The sequence below is a fragment of the Desmodus rotundus genome, chromosome 5, assembly GCF_022682495.2.
Source record: "Desmodus rotundus isolate HL8 chromosome 5, HLdesRot8A.1, whole genome shotgun sequence".
NCBI lineage: Eukaryota > Metazoa > Chordata > Mammalia > Chiroptera > Phyllostomidae > Desmodus > Desmodus rotundus.
In genome coordinates, this window is record NC_071391.1 from 163,594,948 (window position 1) to 163,619,782 (window position 24,835).

Genomic DNA, 24,835 nt, shown 5'->3' on the forward strand with positions numbered 1-24,835 from the left:
CCTGTGGAAGGCAGGAGGGGCCGTCGGCCAGGAGCACCTCCCGTCTTCCTCCTCCGTGCGTCTCAGGTCTGTCCCTGCGCGGGAAAGGGGATCAGACACCTGAGGATGGGGAGGGCACGGAGGTGCGTGGCCCTGCGCATTTTTCATCCTACTCGGAGGTGCCTTTACCGTCCACCGTTCCTCAGTATCACCTTTGAGGAGTGGTGAGGTGTCTCACCTCCCTCTAAGCTCCAGCAGAGCGAGGCTGCAGGGTCACCTCCGCACAGTTCCTCCAGGTGGCTGGACTGGCAGGGAAGGAACCCTCGGCGGGGGCGTGGTTTCGGAGCCTGGAAGGAGACAAAGGAGGGGGGTCGCCCCGCCCCAGTCCCCCAATCCAGTTGCCCCGCCCCCGGACCTCCTGGCCCCGCCCACCTCCGCCTGCCCTCGGCGTCCCCACCACCAGCGCTCCCCCCATGGTTCACCGAGCCGCGCCCCCTCTCGCGTCGCCGCCCCGGCCGCTCCCCAGCCCCGCAGTGACCAGCCTGCTCGGCGGGCCAGGGCGCGTCATGGGCAGCGGCAGCAGCCGAAGCAGCCGGGCCCTGAAGCGGCTGCGCGGCCCCGACAGCCGGCCGGCGGGGCCCGGCGGGACAGCCTCGGAGGGCGGGACAGCTGCCCAAGAGGAGGCCCCGGAGACAGTGGGGGCGGCGGCTGGGGGCGCGGTTGGCCCCGACCCTGGCCCCGCGGCGTCCCCCGACGTCCGGGACGAAACACTGCGCCTGCTGGACCAGCTGCTGGCCGAGTCGGCGGCCTGGGGTCCGGCAGAGCCGGCCCCGTGGGGCCCCACGCGGCCCCGACCTGCCGCAGGCGCAGGGAGCCGGGTGAGTGTCGCGCTCTGAGTGCGCCCCGCGCCCCCACACCACCGCTTTCTCCTGTCCCCTCTCAGACAGGCGACGTGCGTCCTCCCACCCCCTCTGGTCCTCACCTCTCTCCCTCGGCCTGCCTGCGCGGGTCACCCGCCGTCTCGCTCTCCACCCCCAATCCCTCCTTCCTAGCACTGCTCAGGTTTTCTCCCCGTCTGCCTCGTCTGGGTGCTGGTTTTAACTGCCTCCATCTGGGGGTGACAGTGCTGGGAGCAGCCTTGAAGGGCAGGGGGACAGCCATCCCTTGGCAGAACTGCGTCTCCCGGGTTTTCTCCTGGCCAGAGCTCGCCTTTTTTCTCTCTTGGAGCTGCGGGATCGCCGCCCGCTAAGTGAAGCATTCCTGGGCCTTCCAGCCCGGGCGCGAAGTGGCGCGGGGCGCCTCCCCCTGGCAGCCCCTGGGGACACTAGTGGAGGAGGCGCTAAGCAGCGGGACCGGTAGCCAAACAGTGGTTCGCGGATGCCCTGCGTGTCACTCCCTAGGATCTTCGCCTCGCTGGCCAAGCCGTGCGCACACTGCTCGCTGTTTTAAGTGTCCATGGAACCTCTTCTTGGCTTCCCTACTCTCTCTTCCAGAACACTTGTAACAACAACCCTGCTGCTCTAGAAAAACAATAAAAAGAGCGCTCCGGTTTGGCACAGCCTTCACTCCCACAGAGCTGAAGGAACGAGATCCTTAGCAGCAGCTCCTGGGCTTGAGGAGGAAGCTGGAGGAGGCGCCCTTGCTGGACTCCCACCACGGGCGCTGCCTGACCGCAGCGGACCTGAGCGGGGTGTCAGCCAGCAGCAGGATCCCGAAAACGCCGAGTTGAGGGTGGGGAGGGCTGGCCGACCCTGGACAGCGCAGGCCTTTCCCCCTTCTCCAGCCCGGCCCAGCCTAGGCCCTCTACTCTCTGAGAGCGAGCTGCAGTTAAGCAGACCGAATTATATAACAGGATTCCTTTAAGGCTGCATCAGTCCTCCGTTATATAACACTGAAAATGGATAAACAGTTGAGCGATTTGGAGGAATTCTGAGATGGCATGGAAACAATATTTTTAGTGTTCAGTGTGCAAGTGCTTTGAAAACTTTGGATGTGAAAATGAGAAAACGGCCCTGGCCGGGCGGCTCCCTTGGTTGGAGCATTGTCCAGTGCACCAAAAGGTTGCAGGTTCGATCCCCAGTCTGGGTGCATTATGGAGGCAACTGATTCATGTTTCTCTCTCTTTCTCCCCCGCCCTTCCTCTTTCTCTAAAAATCAATAAACATATACCCAGGTGAGGATTGAAAGAAAATGAGAAGATGGGTTTCCCTCCCAATCACTGAGTATCCCAGAGGCTCAGGGTGCAGGGCCACCTTACTCAATCTTCCAGTCATTTCTCCAGTGTTGTCTGAGTGCCCGCCGTGTGCCGAGCGTGTTTGTCCTAAAGAAGCCCACAGTCCAGTGTGGGTGGTGGGGTAGGGGCAGATCTGGGGACAGAAAAGGAACACAGTGTGGCCTGGGGTCTGTGCAGACTCCGCAGGAGGAGCAGCTGAGCCCTGGAGAAGTCGGGACAGTGTTCCAGAGGGACGGCAGTCAACCGGAGTCCGGAAGGGCCTGTGGCATTAGCTGGGCAAACCAGCGAAGACGAGCTTTTGGGCAGAGAGGACCCGTATGCAAAGGCAATGGTGGCTGGGAACTCCCAGGTGGATGCGGATGTCGGCCGCTGTCCACGCCGGAGGAGGCCAGTGGTGCAGGCATTGGAAGCAGAGTGACACAGGGCCTTGCCAGATGCCAGGCCTCAGGGACTGCTGCCCAGCGCAGTGAGGGGTACAGGGTGGGGGGTGCAGAAACGAAGCAGACGGGATGCCGCAGCAGCATGCATTGCCTAGAGAGGTGTTGATGGACCCCAGGCCCCAGGAGCCTGAGTTCCCACAGGGTTGGGAGCGGCCCTAGCCAGACTCTGGGGCAGAGGGTCCTGGTACTTTGGCCAGAATGGAGGTTCTCCCACACCTGATTACCAGGTGCCTGTCACCTGTGAGGAGGGCACCCCTGGCCCAAGGCTAGCCTCAGGTTCTCACTGGACTCTGCCCGGTGGCCACACCCAGCCCCCTTTCTGGACACTTGGAGAACCACAGATTGCTGGGCCCAGGGGCCCTTAGTGACCACCAGGCTGCCTTCTCACTCACACTGGAGGCCTCTGGGCCCAGCACCCCAACTGCCCAACCCCCCATGGGCCCTGTGCCGGGAGTTGTGCCGGGGCACCTACCCGTGGGAGCAGGCCTGGGTCAGGAGGACACCCAGGGTGGGGACACGCCGTCCAGTGAACTACTCAGTAAGTGTTTATTAACCGGAGGTTTGGAAGAATCATGTGCGACTGTATGTTAACATGCTTTATAAAGTGATAAAATTCTGTAGAAATGTAGTTGATTGTTCTTTTCCTCCAATCCCATCCACTTCCGCTCCTCCAGGTCTCCCTGACCTTCTTTCTCTTTGGAAACAGTTTCCTGAAGGCCAGGCCTCGTGAGGGGAGGTGGAGGACCTCCGACTGGTGGCCTCAGGGTCAGAGGCTCCTTTTGAAGAAGTCCCTGGTTGTTTTAGCCACGTAGAACAGCTCTTCTGGCACCGTCTACTGGGTCCCCAGCTTTTGCGGCCTGGGAGGCCCTTAAGCGCGGAGGGCAGCGCCCTCTTGTGGTGAGAGGACTGACCTGATTGGCCAAAGACAAACTGGCGAGGCTGGGAGGAGAGATCCATTGCCCTGTTCTCTGCTGTGTGTGGGCTTCAGAGAAGGGAACTACTGTCCCAGGCTACGTGGATGGGCGCCAGGACCCTGGTGCTGAGTGAAAGAAGCCAGGCAGGAGAGTGCGCACTGTGCAGTTCCAGTACCCTGGCTTCTTTAGTGTTCCCGCGAATGGAAAGCAGGGGGGGGGGGGGTGGGCACAGACCAGAAGGGGGGGGAGGCAGCACAGATCGGTGGAAGAACCGTTTAGGATCTTGGATCTTGGTTGTGGTGATGGGCTCACGGGTGTATCTACATGTCAAAACCTACCAAATTGTACCCTTCAAACACCTGCGGCTTGTTCTGTGTGATTATGTATTGGGCACATATGGGGTGGGGCAAAAGGAGTTTACAGTTGTGAGTACACGAAACACGAGTTAATTCTGGTGTTATTGTTTATTAATCGTGTTATTTCCCACACAACCGACTGCAAACCTGCTTTGCCCCGCCCTGTATATTCATATAAAGCTGTTATGAGCTAAGGGGAGCCCTGACCAGGTAGCTCAGTTGGAGCATCGTCCCCATGCGCCAAGGTTGCAGGTTCGATCCCGGTCAGGGCACATGCAGGAATCAACCAATGAACGCGTAAACAAGTGGAACAGCAAATCGCTGTTTCTCTCTCTCCTTCTCTCTCTAAAATCAATAAATAAGAAGCTTAAAAATGGAGCTAAGGAGAGAACTGTTTAAAATAGCAGAATATAATACATTTTGCTAAGTAAGATGTGTAGTGGTTTTTCTAAAAATTAACTGTTGATATTTTACTCCGCTACCAAAAACCCTATTTATAAGAGTCAGAAGAGACTCTGCAAGATCATCATACTCAAATCCTTCTCCCGTTTTCTGCGTCTTGTCCAGCTGGGGTGTGGATTCGCAGAGCCCTAGGAGGATCTCCAGTGCAAACATGCCCCCCACCTGGCCCAGACCCTCAGGCCTCCCAGAGCTCAGTCTGGTTCCCATGGCTTCAGCCCAGGCCCGGCCCTCCCTGGGGTCCAGATGTCTGACCGGCAGGCGGCAGGTGGCAGGCGGCCAGCTGGCTGGTTGCGGAAACTTGGGTCTGCACCAGACCTGGAGCAGCCACCAGGGGCTGCTGTGTCTCTGCCTTTCATCTGAGCTCCCCTTGCTGCTTCAGCAGGCTATATTTCTGGCAAGGTGTGTCACACATTTCCCATGGGAGGCAGTCAAGTTAAAGACATAAACAGATTGATGACAGAAGGGACCACACATTGAAGTCCCAGGCACAGAAAGAAACATGTGAACCCAGAATAGATATAACAAGGAAACTACTGAAGAGAGAGCACAACCTACCTTTTAAACGCAGCTTCCGGGTGTGTGGTTCACGGATGTGACGGCGCCACGTCGTGCCTACCCTGCGAGGCTGGTACGTGTCCCCGTTAGCAGGAGGCAGCGCAGTGCGGAGAAGCAGAGCCCGGGGTGTCTGTACAGATGTTTGACCCCAATCTGGTGCTCTTTCGCCCCGTTGCCCTCCTGGTGGGAGAAACCGTACCTGTAACAACCCTTAAATCTGGCCATAACAGCAAAAGCCACCCCAGGTGGCAGCAAAGGCTGGTTCCAGCAGCAGCGGATGGGAGGGAGCTGGGTCCCCGCAGGATGACTCCATTAGAAGTAGCTGAAGGGTGGCTGGGGAGAAGTATCATTTTCTTCTCCGTGGCCCCGGAGAAAAGAACCAGTGAGGCCCAGAGAGTGTGGCTGCAGGGAGGCAGGGTGGCGTTAACACAGGAGCAAACTGGCAGAGAGTCCCCAGAGAACTGAAGCACGTCTCCGAGTGGCTCTGTGCACCCACAGCCACAGGCTCACCAGTCACATCGCCTATGGCGGAAGCAACCCAAGTGTCCATCGGTCGATGGACGGGCACACAAAATGGGAAAAGAAAATGGATAGCGAAAACAGGGTACAATCTCAATGAGCTGTCACCTCACACCGGTCAGAATGGCCATCACCAATAAACCAACAGACCAGAGCTGGCGAGGACGTGGAGCAGAGGGAACGCTCGCGCACTGTTGGTGGGAGTGCAGGTCGGTGCGGCCACTGTGGGAAACAGTGTGGACGTTCCTCGGAAAATTGAATGTGGAACGGCTTCATGACTCAGAGATTGCACTTCTGGGTCTGTATCCACAGCAACCCGAGACACTGGCGTGAAAGAATATGCTAGCACCCCTGTGTTCACTGCAGCATGTTTACAGTAGCCAAGCTCTGCAGGCAGCCCAGGTGCTCACCAGTAGACCAGTGGATAAAAAGGTGGCGGCACTTCTGTACAGTGGAATGTTACTCGGCCATAAAAAGAACAGAACCGTACCGTTTGCAACAGCATGGCTGGACCTGCAGGGTATCATGCTGGGCGAAATAACTCAGAGAAAGAAAAATGCTGTGTGATCTCACGTACGTGTGGAGTCGAAAGAACAAAATAAACAAAACATGAGCAGACTCAAAGACACAGAGAACAGACTGGTGGTTGCCAGGGCTGGGGGTGGATCGGGGGCGGGGTGGAAGAGGTGAAGGGATTGAGAAGTGCGCGTTGGTAGCTGCAGAGTGGTCACGGGAGGTAATGCACAGCCTGGGGAATATAGTCAACAATACCATGAAAAGCAAGTGTGGTGGCGGGTGGGTATTGGAAAAATCCGGAAACACTTGGTAAAGTACACGATGGTGTAACTGCTACGCTGTACACCTGGAACTAAGGCAAAATAATACTGAATGTAAATGGCGGTTGAAAAAAAAATTTGAAAAAGAAAAATGTGCTACAGTCATCCCTCGGTACCCACAGAGGATCGGTTTCAAGACCCAGGTGGGTACCAGAATCCTCAGATGCCACCTTCCATATTTAAAACAATGCAGTATTTGCACGTAACTACTCACAACTTCCTGTGTACTCTAAATCACCTCTAGATGCTCATTACGGTGTAAAAGCTGTGTATTGTTGCACTCTGTTTTTAGGGAATAGTGACAAAAGTCTGTACGTGTTCAGTAGAGACACAGCCACCGCAGGCCTAATGACACGGTGCGCGTCAGCAGCAATGCCATCAGAGTGTTTTCTTACTGGTTTTGAGTCCCGGGGGTTGGATCTATGGGTGCAGGACCCATGGATGCGGAGGACCGAGTGCATGTACATACAGTGGAATATTATTGGGTCCTGGTTGAATGCCGTGGCCGCATCTGTCAGCAGAAAACCAGAGTGTTCGGAGGCTCACTGTCGATAACCTTTGATGCCTCCTCCTTTTGTCCTTCTCAAGGTGTCCCCAAAACGGAGTGCTGAAGACCACCCCAAGGGCAGCGGCGTCTCTGAGTAAGTACCGGGAACCCCATCTCCTTTCAGGGTGCTTCTGTTGGCTCCCAGAGCCCTCGCGGCCCCCGTTTTCCCGGGGTCTCAGCTCTTTTCCACAGGCAGCTCCCTCTTGAAATGCAAAGCTCTCCCTCTCAGGGGCAGGTCCCAGCCCTGGGAGGTGCAGAGGCCTCGCAGGCTCCCGGCAGCTTTGACTTTCCTCCTGGAAAAGGCTGTGACCCTGATCACATCCCCTCTGATCCCAGCCTCGCCCACTTCCTCGGAGTGAGACACCTCCTGGGCCCACCGGAGTTTGCTGCCCAGAGGGGTGACAGGCAGCCCCTCTAAGCTCACGACCGTCTTATCTGGAAAACACATCTCAGACCCCTGGGCGGGTCAGGTGAGGACCCCAGGCCGAGACCCCAGGTGTCCTGCACGGCCCTGAGCCAGCGAGGTTTCCAGGATGCCAGCAGCCAGCAGTAGGCTCGGCTCGCCCAGGTGACTGGGCCCACCCCCCACGTTGTCTTTCTTGTTTCTAGTGAGGGGACAGTGACCGGCCGCCCGTCACTGGGATGCTGGTGATTGTGGCACTCAGAACCGTGGGTGTGGAAAGTTGTGAGAATTCTGGCTTCGCAGCTCTTTTCATTACCCCTTCCAAATGGTGTCCGGGCAAGGGCCCTGCGGGGTTCCCTTCGTTAGCTAGCCTTTGCAAGGTCCTGCCCGGAAGAGTGAGGGCTCAGCAGGGCAGGCCAAGGGCTCAGGGCGGTGAGCGGGGATGGAGACAGCCGGGGCTCCAGGGGGAACTGGTGTCAAAATGGTCTACGGGACCCTTAGGAGTTCGTGGTCTCGTGGAGAGCGGAGGGAGAGAGCGCTCCTTCGGGGGACCATGGAAGCTAGGCTGCACGCAGCTGGTGGCAGTTAGCCCAGGGTCTATGGGAGGGAATGGAAGGAGGGACATTGAAACATGAGGAGGGCCGGCCTTGCCTGCCACACCAAAACCCTGGCCATTGCTGTCAAGTAGGAGAAGGCTGTGGACTTTGGGACGCCACCGCGACTGCAGAGGGAGACACAGTGAGAACATTTACGCGGGCGGGCTTGCACCGGCAGCCAAGGTCGGCAGCCTTACTCAGCACAGCCGCGAGTCCTCACTCATTACGCAAACAACCCTGGGCTCCACCATGCAGGCCAGGTCCCTGTGTGACTGTGGGAAGTCATTTCTCCCCAGAGGGGCTTTTTTATTCCTGCTGGGCAGTCCCCAGGCCCAAATGGATGCCCTGGGAAGCCTGCAGGACAGCTGGCTTCCTGCTCGGTCCCCTGACTTGGCCAGGAGATCCCGTTGCCCTTGAGGGTCTGGCAGGTGTCTCATGGCCGTTCTGAATTCCGCCCCCTGGCCACCCTCAGGGAGCCCCAAGGCCGAGGGGGGCGGTCGGGCAGGAGGACCGGGCAGTAACATTGGCAGGGCCCTGCCTCCGTCCCAGGGGCTTTGCCGGGACCTTTCTGCCCCGTGCTTCCTGGTGCTGGGCTCTGTGCCTGACCAGGGCATTCAGCGTCCTGTGTCACCCTCAGGTCAGCTTGTGGAGAGGCCCCATCCCGTCCCCAGTCCCCAGCAGCAGCTCCTCTGACACCGCCCACCCCAGAGGCACAGGTGCAAGGAGCCACGCAGACACTGTGGCACCAGAGCTGACACTGAGGGCGACAGTCTGTGTCCCGTGCTGTCCATACATGGTCTCATTACTGCCTCCGGAGGCACCTATGAATATAGCTCCATTTCAGAGAAAGAATGTCCCTGAGCTAGTACGTGGAGGGGTCGGGATTTGAACTGGGCCCTCCCTGCCTCGGGGCCCTCACCCTTCCCAGCAGGCAAGGCCTGGGAAGATAAGGCCGGAATGAAGCCCGAGGACAGGCAGAGGCCTGCTCAGGCCAGAGACCAGGAGGGTGTCCCCAGGGCAAGGCATGATCGGAATTCTGCAAAGGGGCTGGCGGTTGTCCAGCAGAGACACTGAGGTCGAAGGTGACATCTTGCCTCCTGACACCCTGTCTGTGTTTCCGGCTGGCAGGGCCCCTGGCAGCAGCCACGGGAGGCCGGAGAGGCAGTCGGCCATCATGTACGACGGCTCCGAGGAGGAGCTGATGGCCAGCATTGAGCAGGAGTACTGCCACTGACCGCCTGACCGGGCCTCCGGCAGCCCCCGCGCCCCCCAGCTCCAGCTGGAGCTGAGCCACTGCCGCCGTGCAGCCTCTCACGGATCCCTCACACCGGCCTGGTCAACCCGCGCTCAGACAGTCCCGGCCACGGCCAGCTGCTGGCCGCTGGGCCTGCTGGCCAGAGGTGTCAGCTGTGCAGAGCCAGGCCAGAAGGACGTGCAGGTGCTGCCCCCCAGGTGTGTGGGCTGGTGACCCCGACACCTGCTCTCCTCTCAGCCTCAGGAGGGCCTGTCTTCGAGGTTCTGCTGGAGCCTGAACGCTTCCCCTTTCCCATCCCCCAGGCTCCACCTGGGCTGGGGAGGCTCCTGAGCTGATTGTGGCTCACGTGCCGGGTGCCTTGGGGCCTCTCACCATCCCTTAGCGCTTCAAGCAGGCCCCACCTCGAGGGTGCGCCCAGGAGGTGGGCCTGGCCCAGATGGAGGGGGCCCGCCCTGAGTGCCGCAGGTGAACCTCCTGGGGATGTTATCCAGACGCAGGTTCTGGTTCTGTGGGCCTGCAGGGGCCTCGGGTCCGCATTTCTGACCAGCTCCCAGGCAAGGCCCATGCTGCTGGCTCTCAGCTGAGTGGCGAGGACTGGGTGCAGCCTTAGACCCCTGCCTGTGCTAGAGGCCGCTCAGAGCCTTAGCTGCCTGGCTCCCCAGGGACAGACCTGGGCTGGGCGCTGGGCCCGCCTTTGATCTTCCCGCTCACACTCATTAGCAGTCACTCTCCCCCTCTGGGCCTCAGTTTCCCTGTCTGGAAAGTGAGTCCTGTAGGCTCTGCCCTTCTCTGACGACTTGGGATCACTGGGTCCCGGGCTCCCCTGCTCGCCCTTGTTTCCATCTTGCGGGCAGGGAATTGCTACCCTGCTGAAGGCGCTCATCTTCCCCACCCGGAAGGGTCTTCGGGGCCACCTGCTCTCACCTGACCAGTCCCCGGGGAAGGCAGGCAGTCACAGCAGTGAGGCAGAGGAGCCTGAGTCCCAGCTGACGACTGGCTCAGGGCACCCGCTCGTCAGAGGCAGCGCCAGGAGGCTGCAGGCAGACGGGGAGGTGGGCCTTCCGTGGGGGCCCAGGTGTGGCTGCTCAGGGCAGTGCAGGGGGAGGAGGGGTCCGGGGGCTGGGAGAAGCCCCTCCGGAGCTGCCGAGGAGGGTGTCGGCACCCAGAGGCCACAGCTGTTTGCCAAGCCAGACCAGGTCCCAGCTTGTCTCGTGTTTGCCACCAACACAACAGCCTCCAGTGTCGCCTGCAAAGTGCAAGAACCTCTTGGAAACGGACAACGGCCACTCTGCACTGTCCCCAGAGCCACAGGCCTGCTGCCGTCATGGGGTTCCCACGAACTTCCCTCATTGGACCAGAGTGCCTTTGATCAGACGCCTCACAGCAGGGGGGGGGGGCGTTCTCTACAGTCAGGAAGGAGCCATGAAGCCCGGGGAGGGTTGGCTTAGGGGCCCCAAAATGAGAACTGCTTCTCACCCAAGCCCAAACCCTTCCTTTTCGTGGACCGATTAAAGCCTTTATTATTCTGGTAATACAAATGCTTCTCTTAAAAAGAAGTTAACTGTGTTTCTCACAACCAAACAGAGCAGGCCTTGAATTTAATGATACAAATGTTTACAACTTCACATCCTTATTTTGTTCAAATGGAACATGTCCAGCAGGTTTTCCAAGAGAAAGGTGATGTCTCTGCATTATACAGTGAAAACCTCATAAAACCCTTACTGAGAAAAAAGTGCTAAGGACAGAAATCCCTCGTAGTTACAGCCCCATCGATGTTCATCAAAGCTGAAAAGGCACAGCAGTTGTCTCTGGCCATTCTTTTTATTATTATTCCTTAAAACTGCCTTCCTGAGCAGCACCCCGCCAGAGGAAGACCCGGGTACCTGCCCCCCAGTTCCCTACAGGTGAGATGAGGGAGCTGGGTGCAGGGGAGGGTGCTGGTCCTGGGAGCGGCAGGGGTGGCCCAGGGGGCCCCGCATGTGCAGGGACCCTGCAGAGCCCCACCATGGGCCAGGCGCGGCCTTGGGCTCTTCTCGGCGGCTCAGCGTTGCTTCTGAGCCTCCCGCTCTGGATGGAGCCGAGTGTGGAATCTGCTCATAGATGGGGAGGAACGTGGCTGGAACGGAGGCAGGAAGAAAACATCTGAAAGTCAAAAGTGATGACAACCCATGTTACTACGTGACAGTGAAGCACCACACACGTGTCTTCTGGTTTCCGTGCTGTACAAGTTTCCGAGAGTTTAGAAAACACGCTCCACTCCGGCCCTGAGACACGCCGTGTTGGCTCCCTCGGGGACGGGGCAGGGCCACCGTTGCTGCCTTCTCCTCCTCAGGCCTCTCCTCCTGGCCCAGCTCCATCTCCCTGCTCCTCACTGAGAGGTGAGCTTTTCTAAGTCACTTCCCTTTGGTGTCCCAAAGCCTCTGTGCCCCTGTCCCTGGCTGTGCCAAGACCATTGGGCATGCATCTGGGGAGTTTATTCAGAGCTCCCTCATCCCCTGCTGCCCTGCGCCTGGCCCCGTGCTGGATGCCGGGCTTGTGCAGAGCGACAGTTGGTGCCCACTGGTGGGGATGGGCCACCCTAGACGTGTGCTCACCTGGAGAAGGTAAAGGCCACCAGAAACTTGAGGCCAAAGCCCACCCAGGGCCTCACCTGTGTGGGCGTGGGGGGGGGTTGTTTTTCCGTTCTGCTTTAATGAGCAGGGAGAGAACCCACTTGGCTGCTGTCAAGAGGCTAAGTTGCAGCTGGGGCTACGAAGGTGGGGGGGGCCCCGCAGGGAGCAGCCCTGTACAATCAGACGTGGTGCCGCCCACATGCCAGGAACAAATCTGACCTTGACAGGTGTGCGGCTCGATTTCCCAGGGCCGTGAAACCCTTTCGTTTCCAGCGTTGGGAAGGAAAAGCTGCCTCTTCCGTGGGCAGTGGGCCCTGAGAGGAAGTGACACTTGAAGTAAGTGATGGATGCCCCATGGAGCTAGTTCGGGGGTATGGTTACCCCTGAGACCCAGAGAGCACGTGATTTCGTGTGGCGCTGAGGGCGCAGGGCCGTCCGTCCAAGATCCAGGCTGCTCCAAGGTCAGGGGCCTGGGGCAGCTGTCAGCGGTGGTGCCCCTTAGCAGCAAGAATCACAGAGGTGTTGGCTTGCTCCCCACCCTCTCTCCCTGGGGAGCGGCAGTTATAAAACTCTGCAAAAACGCTCTCTTGGGCTAAGTAAGCCCTGAGAGGTTCCAGACAATTTGTAGGAAGGGCAGAAACTGCAGGGGGAGGGGGTGACTTTCCCACTCAGCTAGTGGGAAAGGATTTGAGTGAAAAATAAAGATGATCAGAGCTTAGTGGCACCTTGCGTTAGTGAAGCACAATTTACGGAAACATTCTTTTTTGAAAAACTTACACAACAAGGACTTGAAGAGGGCTCAACACCATTCCAGGCCCGGCTGGGCGGGCCCTGGATGTAAGAGATGAGATGCCACCGGAGTAAGCCAGGGCAGAGGAAGCAGGGAGGAGCGGCGAGTCACACTTCCTGCAGGCCCCACGGCTCACTGTCCCTGGCTCCTCTGCGGCAGGGGCTGGAGGAGGTGAGCTGCCAGGAGAGCCCCCGGGGAAGCAGGAAGCTGGGACACCAGTCTCGGCCTCACTCTCCTGTGTGTGATCTCAGGGTCTCAGCTTCTCCATGTGTTCAGGGGGCTGGCACATAGATCTTTTCCTCCTACAGCCACGAGCACTGGGAGGCCGGAACGACAAGCAGCCAGCTGGGGGCTCTGTCACTGCAGGGTCCATACGGGTAAGAGGTGGGGGCCCTGGCTGTGGGGAGGGGGAGCCCTGCTGGGCCCCTCCCTCAGGCAGGGGATCTGGCCTGTGCCACGGGAGGCCTGCTGGGCCTGGGGCATGGGGTCCAGTCTCCCAAGAAGCACAACTCTCCTCTGGGACCCTCCCAGAGTACAAATGAAGACTCCTGGCTTTGAGCTCCACCCCACTTGCTAGCAAGAATTCTGCATTTTTCTGATGGTCTCTACATCAGAGGTATTTCCATGAATTCTCATCACCTGTCCAGGGAGCTGATGCTCAATTGCACCCCCTTGCAGCCAGACCTGAGAGTAAACTCCGTGGCTTTCAGGGGCCCAGCAGCCACCAAGTCTGGGACCCCAGGGTCCTTGGGGGCCCAGGGCCACATGCGGATGTAACTGAGCTCCTCTGGGTGGTGTTTTGGTGGGGATATCCCTCAGCAAAACCACCTGGGCACCTCATGCCACTGCTCTCTTACTTCCCACAGGCAGAGCCACCGCCCCCGGGTTCAAACCCTGAGCCAGGTGGGTGGGCATGGGGTCAGACACCGTGTCCCAGATCCAGCCAGTGTCCTGTCCTGCTGTGTGCACCCTCTGCGCTGGAAACTGAGGTGGCACGTTACAGCAGTTGTCTCTACAGTCCTCGTTTTATAAATAAGGACAACGGTCTGGATGGGTGGATGGACGGATGGATGCGCGGACGGGTGGGTGGGGGTAGCTGCAGTATGACCCTTGTCACGGGGACCTTGTATTCCAGCAGGGGATTAGACGTGCAATAACATTCGATAACAAAGGCCAAGTTCTCAGGAGTGGTCAGAACCTGCGGGGGGAAGGAGTCCAGAGCAGGGGGCCCCTGGAAGGCTCCCCGGAAGCTGCCTGCAGAGCTGGGTGAGAGCTGAAGGGGGAGCTCGCGCCCTCAGCTGTCACTGCTTTGTGTTGTCATCTCGTGTTCGGCGTGGGCGCCTTCTCCCAGCACTTGGCTTGTGGCGTCTTGTCTCTTCTCTTAGCATCCACCTTTTGGCAGGTTTGTGTGCTGAGCTCAGCAAGAGCGTGCCAGGGAGAGAACATCTACTTCAGGGCCAGCTAGGGCAGTCCTGGGGCTCGCCAGGCCTCTCGGAGAGTGGTGAGTGAGAGGCCTTTGGGAGCGAGCCCCAACTCAGAGGGGACCAAGTGTCTCTCTCTCGGGGTAAGGAGCCCTTGGTGCCTGGGCTCCCACCCAGGATGGCACCCAGCTATTAAAATAGTGTCTCAGTTCCTCATCTCAAAAGTCCCTAAACAAAGAGGCAGGTGGAAAGCAAAGAACAGTGGCATTAGAACTAGAAAATAAACCTTTGGTGACAACAGAGGGAAGACAACAGGCACAAAGTCACAAGCTGAGTAACAAACTTGCGGCCACCACCCAGAAGCAAAGGGATAAGGGTTGGAGCTGGAAAGGCCTCCAGATGGATGGCTGGGTGCAAAGCCCATTGTGATCACCTACTGCCCCCTCCCCAAGCCGCTCACACGCACACATGCACAATCAGGAGCAGCGTGACCCACGCATCAACGTACATCCAGGATGGGGGGTTTTGGAAGGCAGTGTCCATAGAATGAGTGACTGTCAAGCAAAGCAGCCAAGGTGGCTCTAAGCCTTTACACCTGAACTTGCTGTTCTTTTTAAACACAGTAAGGTCGCCCTGGCCAGGTGGCTCATTGGGTTGGAGCATCATCCATGCACCAAAAGGTTGCGGGTTCAATTCCCCATCAGGGCACACACCTAGGTTGCAGGTTTGATCCCTGGTCAGGGTGTGTATGGGAGGCAGCCAATGAATGTTTTTCTCTCACATCAATGTGTCTCTCTTAAATCCATCAGCATACTTAAATTTTAAAGACCATGGGGTCAACTGTAGGGCAATCAAGTGTGGGGAGATGAGGAGCTTGGCCGTTTTAGACAGAGATGAGGGACTGAGAACTGAACCTACACACCTCTGAGAGCATCCATTGCAGCTCCTTCCGAGGGACGTGGGTACAAAGTCCCAGCCTGAGAGGGTTCCAGAGAGAGAACACTCCCCAAGAGCAGGAGTAGAGCCTGGGCTGGGGGCAGGGGGCACAGGGCAAGAGGCTTCCTCCCATTCCACCTCTTGGCACAGAAGAGCTCGAGGAGGAGGGACACGGGATCCCCAGCACCCACGGCCCTATTCTGCTGGGACCAGACCCAGCATCAGAGTGGCCAACACAGAAGCTGCCTCTTCCCACGTTTCTTTTTACCTTCCCGGGAATCGAAAGGGTGCCCTGAGAGCAGAACAGGCCCAGAAAACACACAGAAGGGTTAGGCTGGGCCAGCCTTCCAGGGATTTTGCAGGGCATTTTCGGAGAAGCCGCCGGGCATCCTGTGGTTCAGACGACAAAGGACACAAGTCCGGTTTGCAAATCAAGGACGTTTTATGTGGTTCAAAGAAAAAAGTTGCGTCACACATACCCATTTAAATAAGAAGCCAAAGTCTGTTACATAAAACAGGATTCCAAAACAGTGTGTATTTTATTACTGAAACTATTTAAAAGGTTCAACGTCAACAAAGATCCAGCAAAACTGCTCAGGAAGTAAAGTGCACGGGAAGCCCGCCGCCCGTACAGGAAGCCCGCCACCCGCACGCTGCCCCGACGCCTGGAGCCGCCTGCCAAGGGTCCCCGTGTAGAACAAGCCCCGGGGGTCTGGTGCTTGGGACAGAATTCTCCAGACAAAACTGTTTCCCGACTTACCATCTTTCAGTGGACACACAGAAGGCCAAAAAAAAAAAAGTTTGTTTACAGAAGGCATTTCTAAATCTAATCAGGAAACGGAAGTGTACATGAAAACCATTTTTAATGCATCTATTCTTCAGAAACGCCACTCAGAGAATGAAATTCAGGGTGAGCAGCAACCAAACACTCAAAGGCCTTGTCTTATCCACATTAGGAGGACTATCGTTATTTTGTATAATTAAGAAAAACACCCCAACTTAATGGCATGCACACAGAAATACTTAGGCCGCTTTACAGCCCAAGTGGGAGACAGAGAGGACAGGGTGGCGAGGGAGCACGAGCTGCACACGTCTAACTGTTCTCTTGCACACGAACTAGTAATTCCCTTGTATTTGGCCTCCTGACCAGGAGGAATGCTAAACCAAGGAAGTGTCCACAACACGTGGGAGCCTCCGAAACACACAGCCGGCACTTAGAGACCTGCGTGTCGGGCACCGGTTTTTACCAGAGGGCCACTACATGGGCATCCGCTAACGTCCAGCGAGTGACCAGGTGAGGGGTATCAGACTTGACAGATGGGAACACAGACCCAATTACATCTACTTGGTATTTCCCCCTGCCCTCATTTGAATACGGGTGAATGCCAGAACTCACATGGCCGAGAGCAAGCCTGAACACACAGCGCAGAGAACCACCTGTGTTCCTGCCACGCACCCTGTGGCCTGGGTTCTGTGTCACCCAGCTTTCGAGTGGGGCCCACCGTCTGTTTTCTGTCAGACTGCGAAACACCCCCCTTCCAGGTGATTTTGTTTGATCAAAATGATCTCCTTCAAACAACAGGAATGGAAGAGCCTCTGGGCGTATTTCTACTGTTCAGCATAACCTGCACTTCCTCCCGGTCAACAGGTAGAGGCAGCGGAGCCCCCTCCACCTGTGTGCAAAGCTGAGTGTGGGTGGGAAGTCCCCCAACCAATGAGGTTGCTTCCTTTTTCTCTAAGGAGCTGCTCCACCCACAAAACACCGCAGAGAAGGCCACGACAAGAAGTCAACTGACAATGGACAAAGCAGCTGGGCTGGCGCGCTGACGTCACCCCTATTTTTGGTGTTTGAGGTACAAACAGGAAACGGCAGGCAGGGTGCTCTCTGCGGAGCAGACACTCCGAGCCTGGAGAGGCGCCCTGCTCACAACGGGGGCCACCTGTCCAGTGTTTTTAAGTCAACCTCTGGGCATCTCCTCCACAAGTCACACCGCGGACACCGGTGACTAGTTCTACTGCACCAAAACGTTAATTCCTCGGCTACGGCTGCAAAGGAATGGCTGCCTGGAACACCGCTTGAAAGTGTTAGGAAGAAGCTGATTGCCACGTCTCCCCTCCCCCCACCAGTGCCGATTCTAAAAGGTTCTGAGATCTGAAAGGCCTGATTACAAACTTGTGATTTTTTTTTGGCTGAATGATGTGCCAGTTACTACAAAATAGGGTTATTACAAAAATGATATTAAACATTGAAAAGACTGTAAAATCATCTATCTAGAAATTGGTGGAGTACCAATAATATAAATATTTTCATAGAAAACAGTATAAAGTTATATACCCTGTCTCATTTCTACAAAACATGAATAGAAAGGCAGTAAAAATCCAGATTTTGTAAAATTTATTGCCGACATGTTTGAATGCTGGTGACCTAGACGTCAGATTGCCTTCCTTCTCCTTAAACTACAAAAGCCATGGAGCAGGACCCCAACCGAACACGAGCAGTCACCGCACTTTCACCAGAACCAGCCCCTGCCCCCCCTAACCCCCAGTGATTTGGGGAGAGAAAACCACTGGTCCTTTCCTGAAGAGAGTCTTTGAAATTCCCACAGGTGACTCTCGGCCAGCCATCCAGGCAGAGACCGGCCAGCTCGCCGCCTGGGCTTCCCCGCCAAGGCCATGCCGTCTGCCCACCTCGCCTGCTAGCCGGGGGTCTTCTTGGTGGCCACGTGGCGCCGGGTGTGCTTGGTCAGGTGGTCGCTGCGCATGAAGCGCCGCTCACACACCGGGCACGCGAACTTCTTCTCCCCAGTGTGTGTCCTGCGGTGTCGTGACAGTTCGTCCGAACGAGCGAATTTCCTGTCGCAGCCGTCCCAGCTACAGCTGAAAGGCTTCTCTCCTGACCGCGAGAAAACACACAGTAAAGAAAATGTAAATGCTCAGCTCCTGCTGGACAGGTTAACCTGCGTCATCTTTAATTTCTGTTCACCAAAATCTAGGACAAAAGTGGTATCCTGTTTTTCTGGTATCGACTTATTCAGAAGTCAAGAAATCCTTCAAAATCCATTTCTCCTGCTGCACCTAATATGTAATGTTATGTAATAAGATGTAAGACACAATATTTATCTTTCGAAAGACAAATATATCTTTAAGTAAAGATAAACTTTGCGGTAGGGGGAAGATTCTTAAAGAGAGTAATGACTTCTCTGTCAAGAAGCGAGAAGCTGCACATCTAAAAACGTCCCTGCCAGGACCTGTAGACTGCTTGGAACCAGTAACTCCAACTTCAGTCCGTCACTACATCCAGCAGGTGCCCCTGCCGTGTCCTCCTGGAGCTCCAGAGCCTGCAGGTCCCGGCACAGCCCTGCCCCCAGCTGCAGGGCAGCTCTCCTCCCAAGGGGGCCAGGGCCTGGCTGTCACACGCCGCCCGCGCGACCGCACACTGCCTGTCTAGTCCACCCTCACGCAGCTTCGCCAAGTACAGCACTGCTTCCGGCAGGCGGCAGATGAACGGCTTTGAACGAATGTGTGTTGAGGAGATACCAGCTAAGTATTTGATGTTTTTAAAGACCGAATCGACTGCAAAACTCAGCATCACGACACTCTTCAAAGAACCATTCTAAGAAAAAGGGCCTAAACGCCATGGATTTTACAGACCCATGGTGCGGCATCAGGATGCCCACCTGCTCCCAGGAACCTGCCACCACCGTTGGCAGCACGCCGGCACGGCCAGGTGTCAGACAGGGATGAACCGCCCTCTGGCATGGGATTTACCGCATGAAGTGCCCTGTTTTCAACATGTCAAAAATGTAGCTTTTTGCTCACGCCACCTTAGTCAAAAAAATTGCAGGTTTGTAGAAACATATAAAAAACTATCTCATCTAAGGTAAAACTACCCAGTTTCTATTTCTTATGAAAATTCCAACTAAGTATTTATAAAACAGCACAAGAAGTTGATTCTTCAGAGCCTTTATGGTTATTTAATGGAAGTGTTTTGGGAAACCTGAAGACAGCCGGCTCTGACCACCTGATTTTGCGCCCGCCTGTCAGCACTTCCGCCGAGGCAGCCAGGCCAAACAGCGCGATGCTCCCCACTGCCACCCGACCGTGGGCGGTGTGTGTGGACAGGATTGGAGGGCTCAGTGGAGAGAACTCCCCCGGCCAGCAAGCCCTTCGGAGGCGCCCCGTCCACTCGGACGAGCTGCGACAGCCACCCTGCGGCACCAGTGACCGACTGCCATTTACCACTGTCAGGCTCTTGAGTCAGACCCAGAGTTGCCATCCAGCTAGACCACTGGAGTACGTGAGAAACTACAACCACAGAAGACAGTGGCAGGAAGGAGAGCACACCACTGGGGTCACGGAAGGCAGGCGCGATCAGGAAGCACGAGTGAGCGGTGATGGCGGGCAGGCCCTAAAAGGGGTTCCTGCTGGGAGAGGTGGGCAGAGGGTGGGGGGCAGACATGCGGAGGTGGAGACAGAAGGTAAAGGCAGAGGCAAGTGCTCTGCGGGCCAGGTGTGGCGCCTTGACCTGCAGCGAAGAGTCCGCTCCATGGGCCGGAGGACAGCCGAGCGCCCTCGTCATGCCTGCCAGTTCTAGGCTCTGCTCCCCTCTGCAAGCAGGGCTGCGCCCCCTTACCACATCCAGGTGCCAGTGAGACACCACCCCACGTGAGCCCCCCTAGTTCAGCCCTCCTGACCCTGCATCCCACAGCGCACTGTGGATCCCTGGGCCATTAGCAGATGCTCTGGCCGAGGGGCTGCGTGACCAAGGGAGCTTACGGGCAGAGCTCCACTGCAGAACCTGGGGCCGGTTACTGCGCTTACATGTGTGTGTTTGTGCAAACCCTGAAAGGTGAGTGTAACAAGCAGACCGCCTAACCACAGGACCCTGCAAAACGGAACGACAGAACACTACCTCCAAGAGGGAGTGCACCACAGAGCACCTCGGGTGTGCGGCCCGCAGCAGCTGCAGCAGCAGCTCTGCCAGGCCACCCTCAGCCCGATAACCACACCACGGGGCCGTGTGCGTGCCGCCTTGGTGAAAGTGCGAAGCGCAGTGTCTTCGTCACACGGTCCCCCTTTCAAGTGCGTGTGGCCAGTGGCTGCCCTAATGGACAGATGCGAGAAAATCCTATCAAGCACAGTCGATGAGACAATAAAGGCATCACTAAGTCTTCACAGTTACTCGCCTGTGTGACTAATCCTTCAAATATTCTAGGATTCAAACTTCACCGCACTTTGGAGAGACCTTTCCCCACAGTAAACCTGAGTCGCGCTGAGGTTTACTAAACGGTGTGCGTGTTTTCTAAAACGCAAACAGGTGTCCACCAGTGCCACGCGAGGAGAAAGGGCCACGCACACACCGCCTGCGAAGCCCGTTGCTGGACTGCGACCGCCAGAGCCTCATGCCGGGCGGGGAGAGCAGGTGCCTTGCTCCCGGAAACCCACCGGCCACCGTGCTAACATCAGCCCCCTCGAAGGCTTCTAAAGGCTTCTCAGAACCGCCGCCTCCGGCGGGTCTCACACTTCCCTCCCACTCAGAGAAGGTTCAAGGTGAGCTTCCCAGGGCCCTACCTGCCTCAGCGCTTACCTGTGTGAGTGCGGAGATGAGCCTTGAGGTGAGAACTTTTGAAGTAGGTTTTCCGGCAGCCTGGAAAGTTGCAAACGTAGTTCCTCCTTCGGAAAAAGTCTACCTGAGGGGCACAGCTATGACTGGAGGTGATGAACACAGGGGCAGGGGCGAGGGGCAACAACCTGGTATTGCCAGCGGCCATGATGCCCGCTGGGGAGCCGGGCGTGGGCTGGGCGAGTGCCCCCTGGGGCAGAACCAGCATCACGGCTCCTGGGGGCATAGATGGTCCCAGGAACACAGGTTGGGGCCCTGCAGCAGCGTGGGGCGGGACGGGTGCAACAGTCCCGGCAGGGACTCGGGGAGGCGGCTTCAAAAACGCTGGTAACACACCACTTTGTCCAGTCCCAGGGATCAGTTGGCAAAGGACAGGAGGGCTGGGGATGGGGACAGAAATCAGAGGGGTGGCTTTCCCTGGCAAGTCATTTTCAAGAATCTTTGGTAAGCAGGTGTGAACTGCAACTGGCCAGCCTGCTTGCGGGCCTTCATCCGGGGGGATGGGGTCACCAGACTTATTCAAGCAAGGTGGACAGGGCACAGAGCTCACGCTGGGTAGACTGTCTTTGAGGTGTGTGCCCTGCAAAGCTTCGGTATGTCCCAGAGGCTGTGCGTCTCCTCCTCTTCTGTCCGAAAGCTGGCATGCTTGAGTCTGGGTGGTAGGAACATGGGCAGCAGCAGGGGGCGCCGTGGTGCAGTGGCCAACCCAGGTCACCACAGCCCTGCAGGGGGTGCAGGGGGCTGGCTCCCCCAGCTCTGACTTTGCACCAGGCAGGCTCCTCTCCTCCCTCCTGCTCCGCAAGCTGGCTGCCCCAGCACAGGCTGGGGGGATGGCGGTGACCACGTGTGCTCTGGAATCAGTGACTTGGGAAGGAACAACTGTCCCCGTCGATGGCTCCATGAAATCAGGGCTATGAGGTGGAGTCATGCACTTGGAAAAAAAAGTACTGTGTGAAAAGGTTGTTTTGGTTCAATTTTAAAGGCGCGTACTTTGATGGCGCTGCCCCCAATGCCTTTAAAAAGAAGTATTTAGAAAAACCTGGTCTAAGCCTGCTCGCAACAGCGGGGGATTTCAAGGCAGCACAAGGCACTTACTTTCTAGTCTCTTCCCGCTGCTGGGGCTGCAGTTACTGAAATGAGCAATTTAAGCATTAGGACTGCAGAGGAGAAAACAAATTTACACTTAAAATGTGAGCTTTTCCCAATCATTTTAGACTCTCAGGAAATTTTTAAAAATCCCAGTGGTAATCATGTAACACACACCTAGCCAGTGACTACTAGATAAGGCCAGGTACACCTACAGGAAGGACCCACCAAAGGCCACGTGCTAACCAGTGGTCTGCCTAAACCAAGACTCTTTGTACCGCCCCCAACAATCCCCACTTACTGTAGCCTCCCCGTGGACCAGCCCGATGCCAAGTGGCGCTGAGAGGGGCTCCGGCAGCCAGGCCGGTGCTTTACAACCCTCTCTACTGCCTACAAGTCCCTTCTCATCCCTCTCCAAGTGGCTTTCCACACTCCCCTTCCAGCACAAGCTTCCAACCCAGGACAATCTGATTATGATTTTCAGTTCTGTTAGCAACCGACAGCTTGCAGCTTCTCCAAGCTGAGAATCCGTCTCTCCCAGCGATTTCTTAACTGTAACAAGTTAAGAAAACAAAACACAGTGCTTGACTGCAGCCAACTCACACAAATAAGAAGCTGGCTGCCACAGAGAGGCAGTGAAGCCAGGATTCCCACCCAGCTAGTTCAGGGCATCTGGTGCCAAAGCACAGGCTTGGCCCAGCTGCCACCCACATGTCCCAATCCTGGCGCAGTCGTCTGGGGAACCAAGTCCCCACCCTGCAATTCCCCAGGGAAATGAGTACATCTTTCTTTCTTGAATCAGCCTGTAGGTTCTGTCCTCTGGACATTTTTACCCCGTGGCTGCTAGCTGTGATCGATGGGTAGAAAGACTGTTCCCAAGAGATAAAAGAGGTTGCATCCTTAGATCCTCTACGTGGGGAGGCCATGAACACGCCTGCCAGCATCCCAGGGAGTCTACCTGAGATTCCTCAGCACACCTGTTGAAGGAGAGCTAGCCACTGCACAAAAACACCCCTCTCCCACCTCTTACCAGCGTGGATAAAGAATGGAAGTCCTTTAGCAGCTCAGGTGAACCTTCGTCTACATGCACAGTGGAGCTGACATCCCCAGATTCAGAAACAGGTGTGAGGGGCCTTATCTTTAACAGGTCACCCTTCTGGGACCTGTGACCCCAGGAGCTCATGCAGACAAGAGCCTCGACAGCTTCGATGTCATTCTGTTCCAAGATGCTACACGTTGACCTTTCGCTGTCATGCCACTTCCTCTCCAGGATGGACTCACAGATGTCCATGATGTCAACCTGCAGGAGAGAGACATCATGGCTTCTCAGTCCAGGGGAAACAGAAGCACGTGGACACGCCTATCAGGAGCCTGTATCACACAGACCACACTTACGCAACACTCATACACAACAAGCCCGGTTCCAGGGAAAGATGTCAACGCAACGTTCAGACAATTTTGCTTTCAGGCTGTCCTCCTGAAGAGGGAGGAAGATGACTGAATATGGCTACAAGTCGTTTCTACAGACAATCCTGATTCTTAAAAGGGTCATTGATATGAGTGAAATCCATCTTCTTCTTTGGTAAATGATTAATAAGACGTTAATTCCAAAGGTGTAAGCCAAAACTGCCCATCCCACCTCGGGAGGAACCCACGTAGCCTCCACCCAAGTTTTCTAGTTGGTTGAGAGGAGAGGGTAGCTCTTTCGAGTTGGCCAAACCACCGGGAGAGGGTCCCTGCCCATGCACTCTGGGCAACTTACCAGAGCAGCGCCTACTGCCCTGCCAAGTCAGGGCTTACCCAGCAGGGTCAGGGGGTGGGGGTCTGAGCACCACGGGTCCCCAGGAAAGTAAAGCCTAGTTCCTCAGTCTCAGGAACATAAATCACTCCCTCGTACCACCAGGTCCGTGGGGGGCGGGGGGAAGTAAGAGGAAGCGTTTTTGTGATTTCTCACAACTTAGGAGACGCTGTCTTCCCTGGTATCACACCGGCTCTCTAGGGGCAGGGAAGCACCGGGAAGTGAGTGCTCTCTTCCCAAAGTCCCAAGTCCATAAAGACACACATTTCCACTTAGTTAGCCCGGATATCACACCCTTCTGTCCTGCTCAGGTTCCCCGCAGGGCACACAGGTTATGAGGCCGCCTTTACAAATGTCACTCTGGCTCAGCTTCGACCTGGTCCTAGCACAAACTGTGAAGTCACAGACATGGGGGCTGGCCCTGCTCTGCCGCCACGCGCAGAGACAGGCCAGAACACACAGTTCCCAGACCCTTCTCTCCGCCCCTCAGCGGCCCGCACGCCGCGAACACCCAGTGCCAGTTCTAGCCAGAGTTCTCCCCCCGCCGCACCCCTCGAACTGCGACTGCAGGAGCCCCTGGCTGGGGCGAAAGGCGCCCAGCGCGCCCTGCCGCGTGCCACCTTCCCGCCAGCCTTTGCCCGGTCCGCAGGCCGCGTTCCCGCCAACCTCACCCCGCCCAATGGTCACCACCTCCCAGAGCCTGCTGACGTCATGGCCTGGAAATAGACCTGCGCCCGCAGCTGGCTGGGCGGCGCCGCTGCGGGGGCGCGAGACAAAGCTGCGGCAGGGCTGCGCGGAGCACACGCCCCCGCCTAGCCCCACGCGGCCGCTGCCCCTCCTGGCTCTGGAACCTGTCCCGGCACCTAACGGTCCGACCGCGGCGAGGTCCCGCGCCCCCGTGCCCTCCTTCGCGCTCTGGCCCCGAAAAGGCGGCGCGGTTCCGCCTCGCCCCTTGCTCCGGGGGGGTGGCCACTTACCGCACGCGTCTCGCCGGAACCCACGGAGCCCGGCGTGTGCATGGTGCCAGCACCCCACAGGCAACAAAGCGGCGGCGGGGCGGATGCTCAGAGCACCGCAGCTGCTGCACGTGCGTGGCGGAGGCAGCCCGCGATCCGAGCTCCAGCGGCCGGCACGCGCCTCCGCCGCCCGCCCAGCTCTACTTTGACGCGGCCGCAGCGGTGCGGGAGGGGCGGGGCGGCCGCCGAGGGCGCGGCCGCCGGGGCGGGGCTCGGAGGCAAACCAAAATACACCACGCCCCTCCGGGGCGGGGCCGAGTGCCCTCCAGCCAATCCGCGCCCGATCCATGATCCGCGCCCGATCATGCACGGCGGGCCAATGGGCGCGGTGGGGAGCCGCGTGATCAAAGCCTGGCCGCGGCGTGATGCACCGGGGCGGGATGCGGCACGTGTTTTGGTAGACGAGAAGGGGCGGGGCCTGAGGTCTAGGAAAGTAGGGGAAAGGTCCCGGCGGCGCG

General features: G+C 57.3%; 2 protein-coding genes and 1 long non-coding RNA gene across 3 annotated transcripts; 2 read left to right on the top strand and 1 right to left on the bottom strand.

Moving 5' to 3' along the window:
- Positions 1–452: 452 nt before the first annotated feature.
- CYS1 (cystin 1) lies at positions 453–15,432 on the top strand. The gene is made up of 7 exons (XM_053924231.2): positions 453–857; positions 6,883–6,935; positions 8,969–10,999; positions 11,196–11,473; positions 11,935–12,668; positions 12,806–12,874; positions 13,364–15,432. The coding sequence occupies exons 1-3, from the start codon at positions 453–455 to the stop codon at positions 9,072–9,074; spliced, it is 564 nt and encodes a 187-aa protein (XP_053780206.1). The 3' UTR covers positions 9,075–10,999; positions 11,196–11,473; positions 11,935–12,668; positions 12,806–12,874; positions 13,364–15,432.
- Positions 15,433–15,487: 55 nt separating this feature from the next.
- LOC139440939 (uncharacterized) lies at positions 15,488–18,641 on the top strand. Its single transcript, XR_011651271.1, has 2 exons — positions 15,488–16,502; positions 16,595–18,641. It is a non-coding gene; the product is annotated as an uncharacterized lncRNA (long non-coding RNA).
- Positions 16,497–24,551, bottom strand: KLF11 (KLF transcription factor 11). The gene is made up of 4 exons (XM_024552456.4): positions 24,339–24,551; positions 22,594–22,863; positions 20,442–21,408; positions 16,497–17,747 (listed from the first exon to the last, which is right to left on the bottom strand). The coding sequence occupies exons 1-4, from the start codon at positions 24,378–24,380 to the stop codon at positions 17,551–17,553; spliced, it is 1,476 nt and encodes a 491-aa protein (XP_024408224.3). The 5' UTR covers positions 24,381–24,551; the 3' UTR covers positions 16,497–17,550.
- Between the last annotated feature and the right edge of the window lie 284 nt (positions 24,552–24,835).

Coding starts and splice junctions, on each gene's coding strand:
- CYS1 (XM_053924231.2), top strand. CDS start 453: ATGGTTCACCGAGCCGCGCCCCCTCTCGCGTCGCCGCCCCGGCCGCTC. Junction 858..6,882: donor CCGCAGGCGCAGGGAGCCGG/GTGAGTGTCGCG, acceptor GTCCTTCTCAAG/GTGTCCCCAAAACGGAGTGC. Junction 6,936..8,968: donor AAGGGCAGCGGCGTCTCTGA/GTAAGTACCGGG, acceptor TCCGGCTGGCAG/GGCCCCTGGCAGCAGCCACG.
- KLF11 (XM_024552456.4), bottom strand. CDS start 24,380: ATGCACACGCCGGGCTCCGTGGGTTCCGGCGAGACGCGTGCG. Junction 22,864..24,338: donor GTTCCGGCGAGACGCGTGCG/GTAAGTGGCCAC, acceptor TCTCTCCTGCAG/GTTGACATCATGGACATCTG. Junction 17,748..20,441: donor TCATCTCCGCACTCACACAG/GTAAGCGCTGAG, acceptor TCTCGCGGTCAG/GAGAGAAGCCTTTCAGCTGT.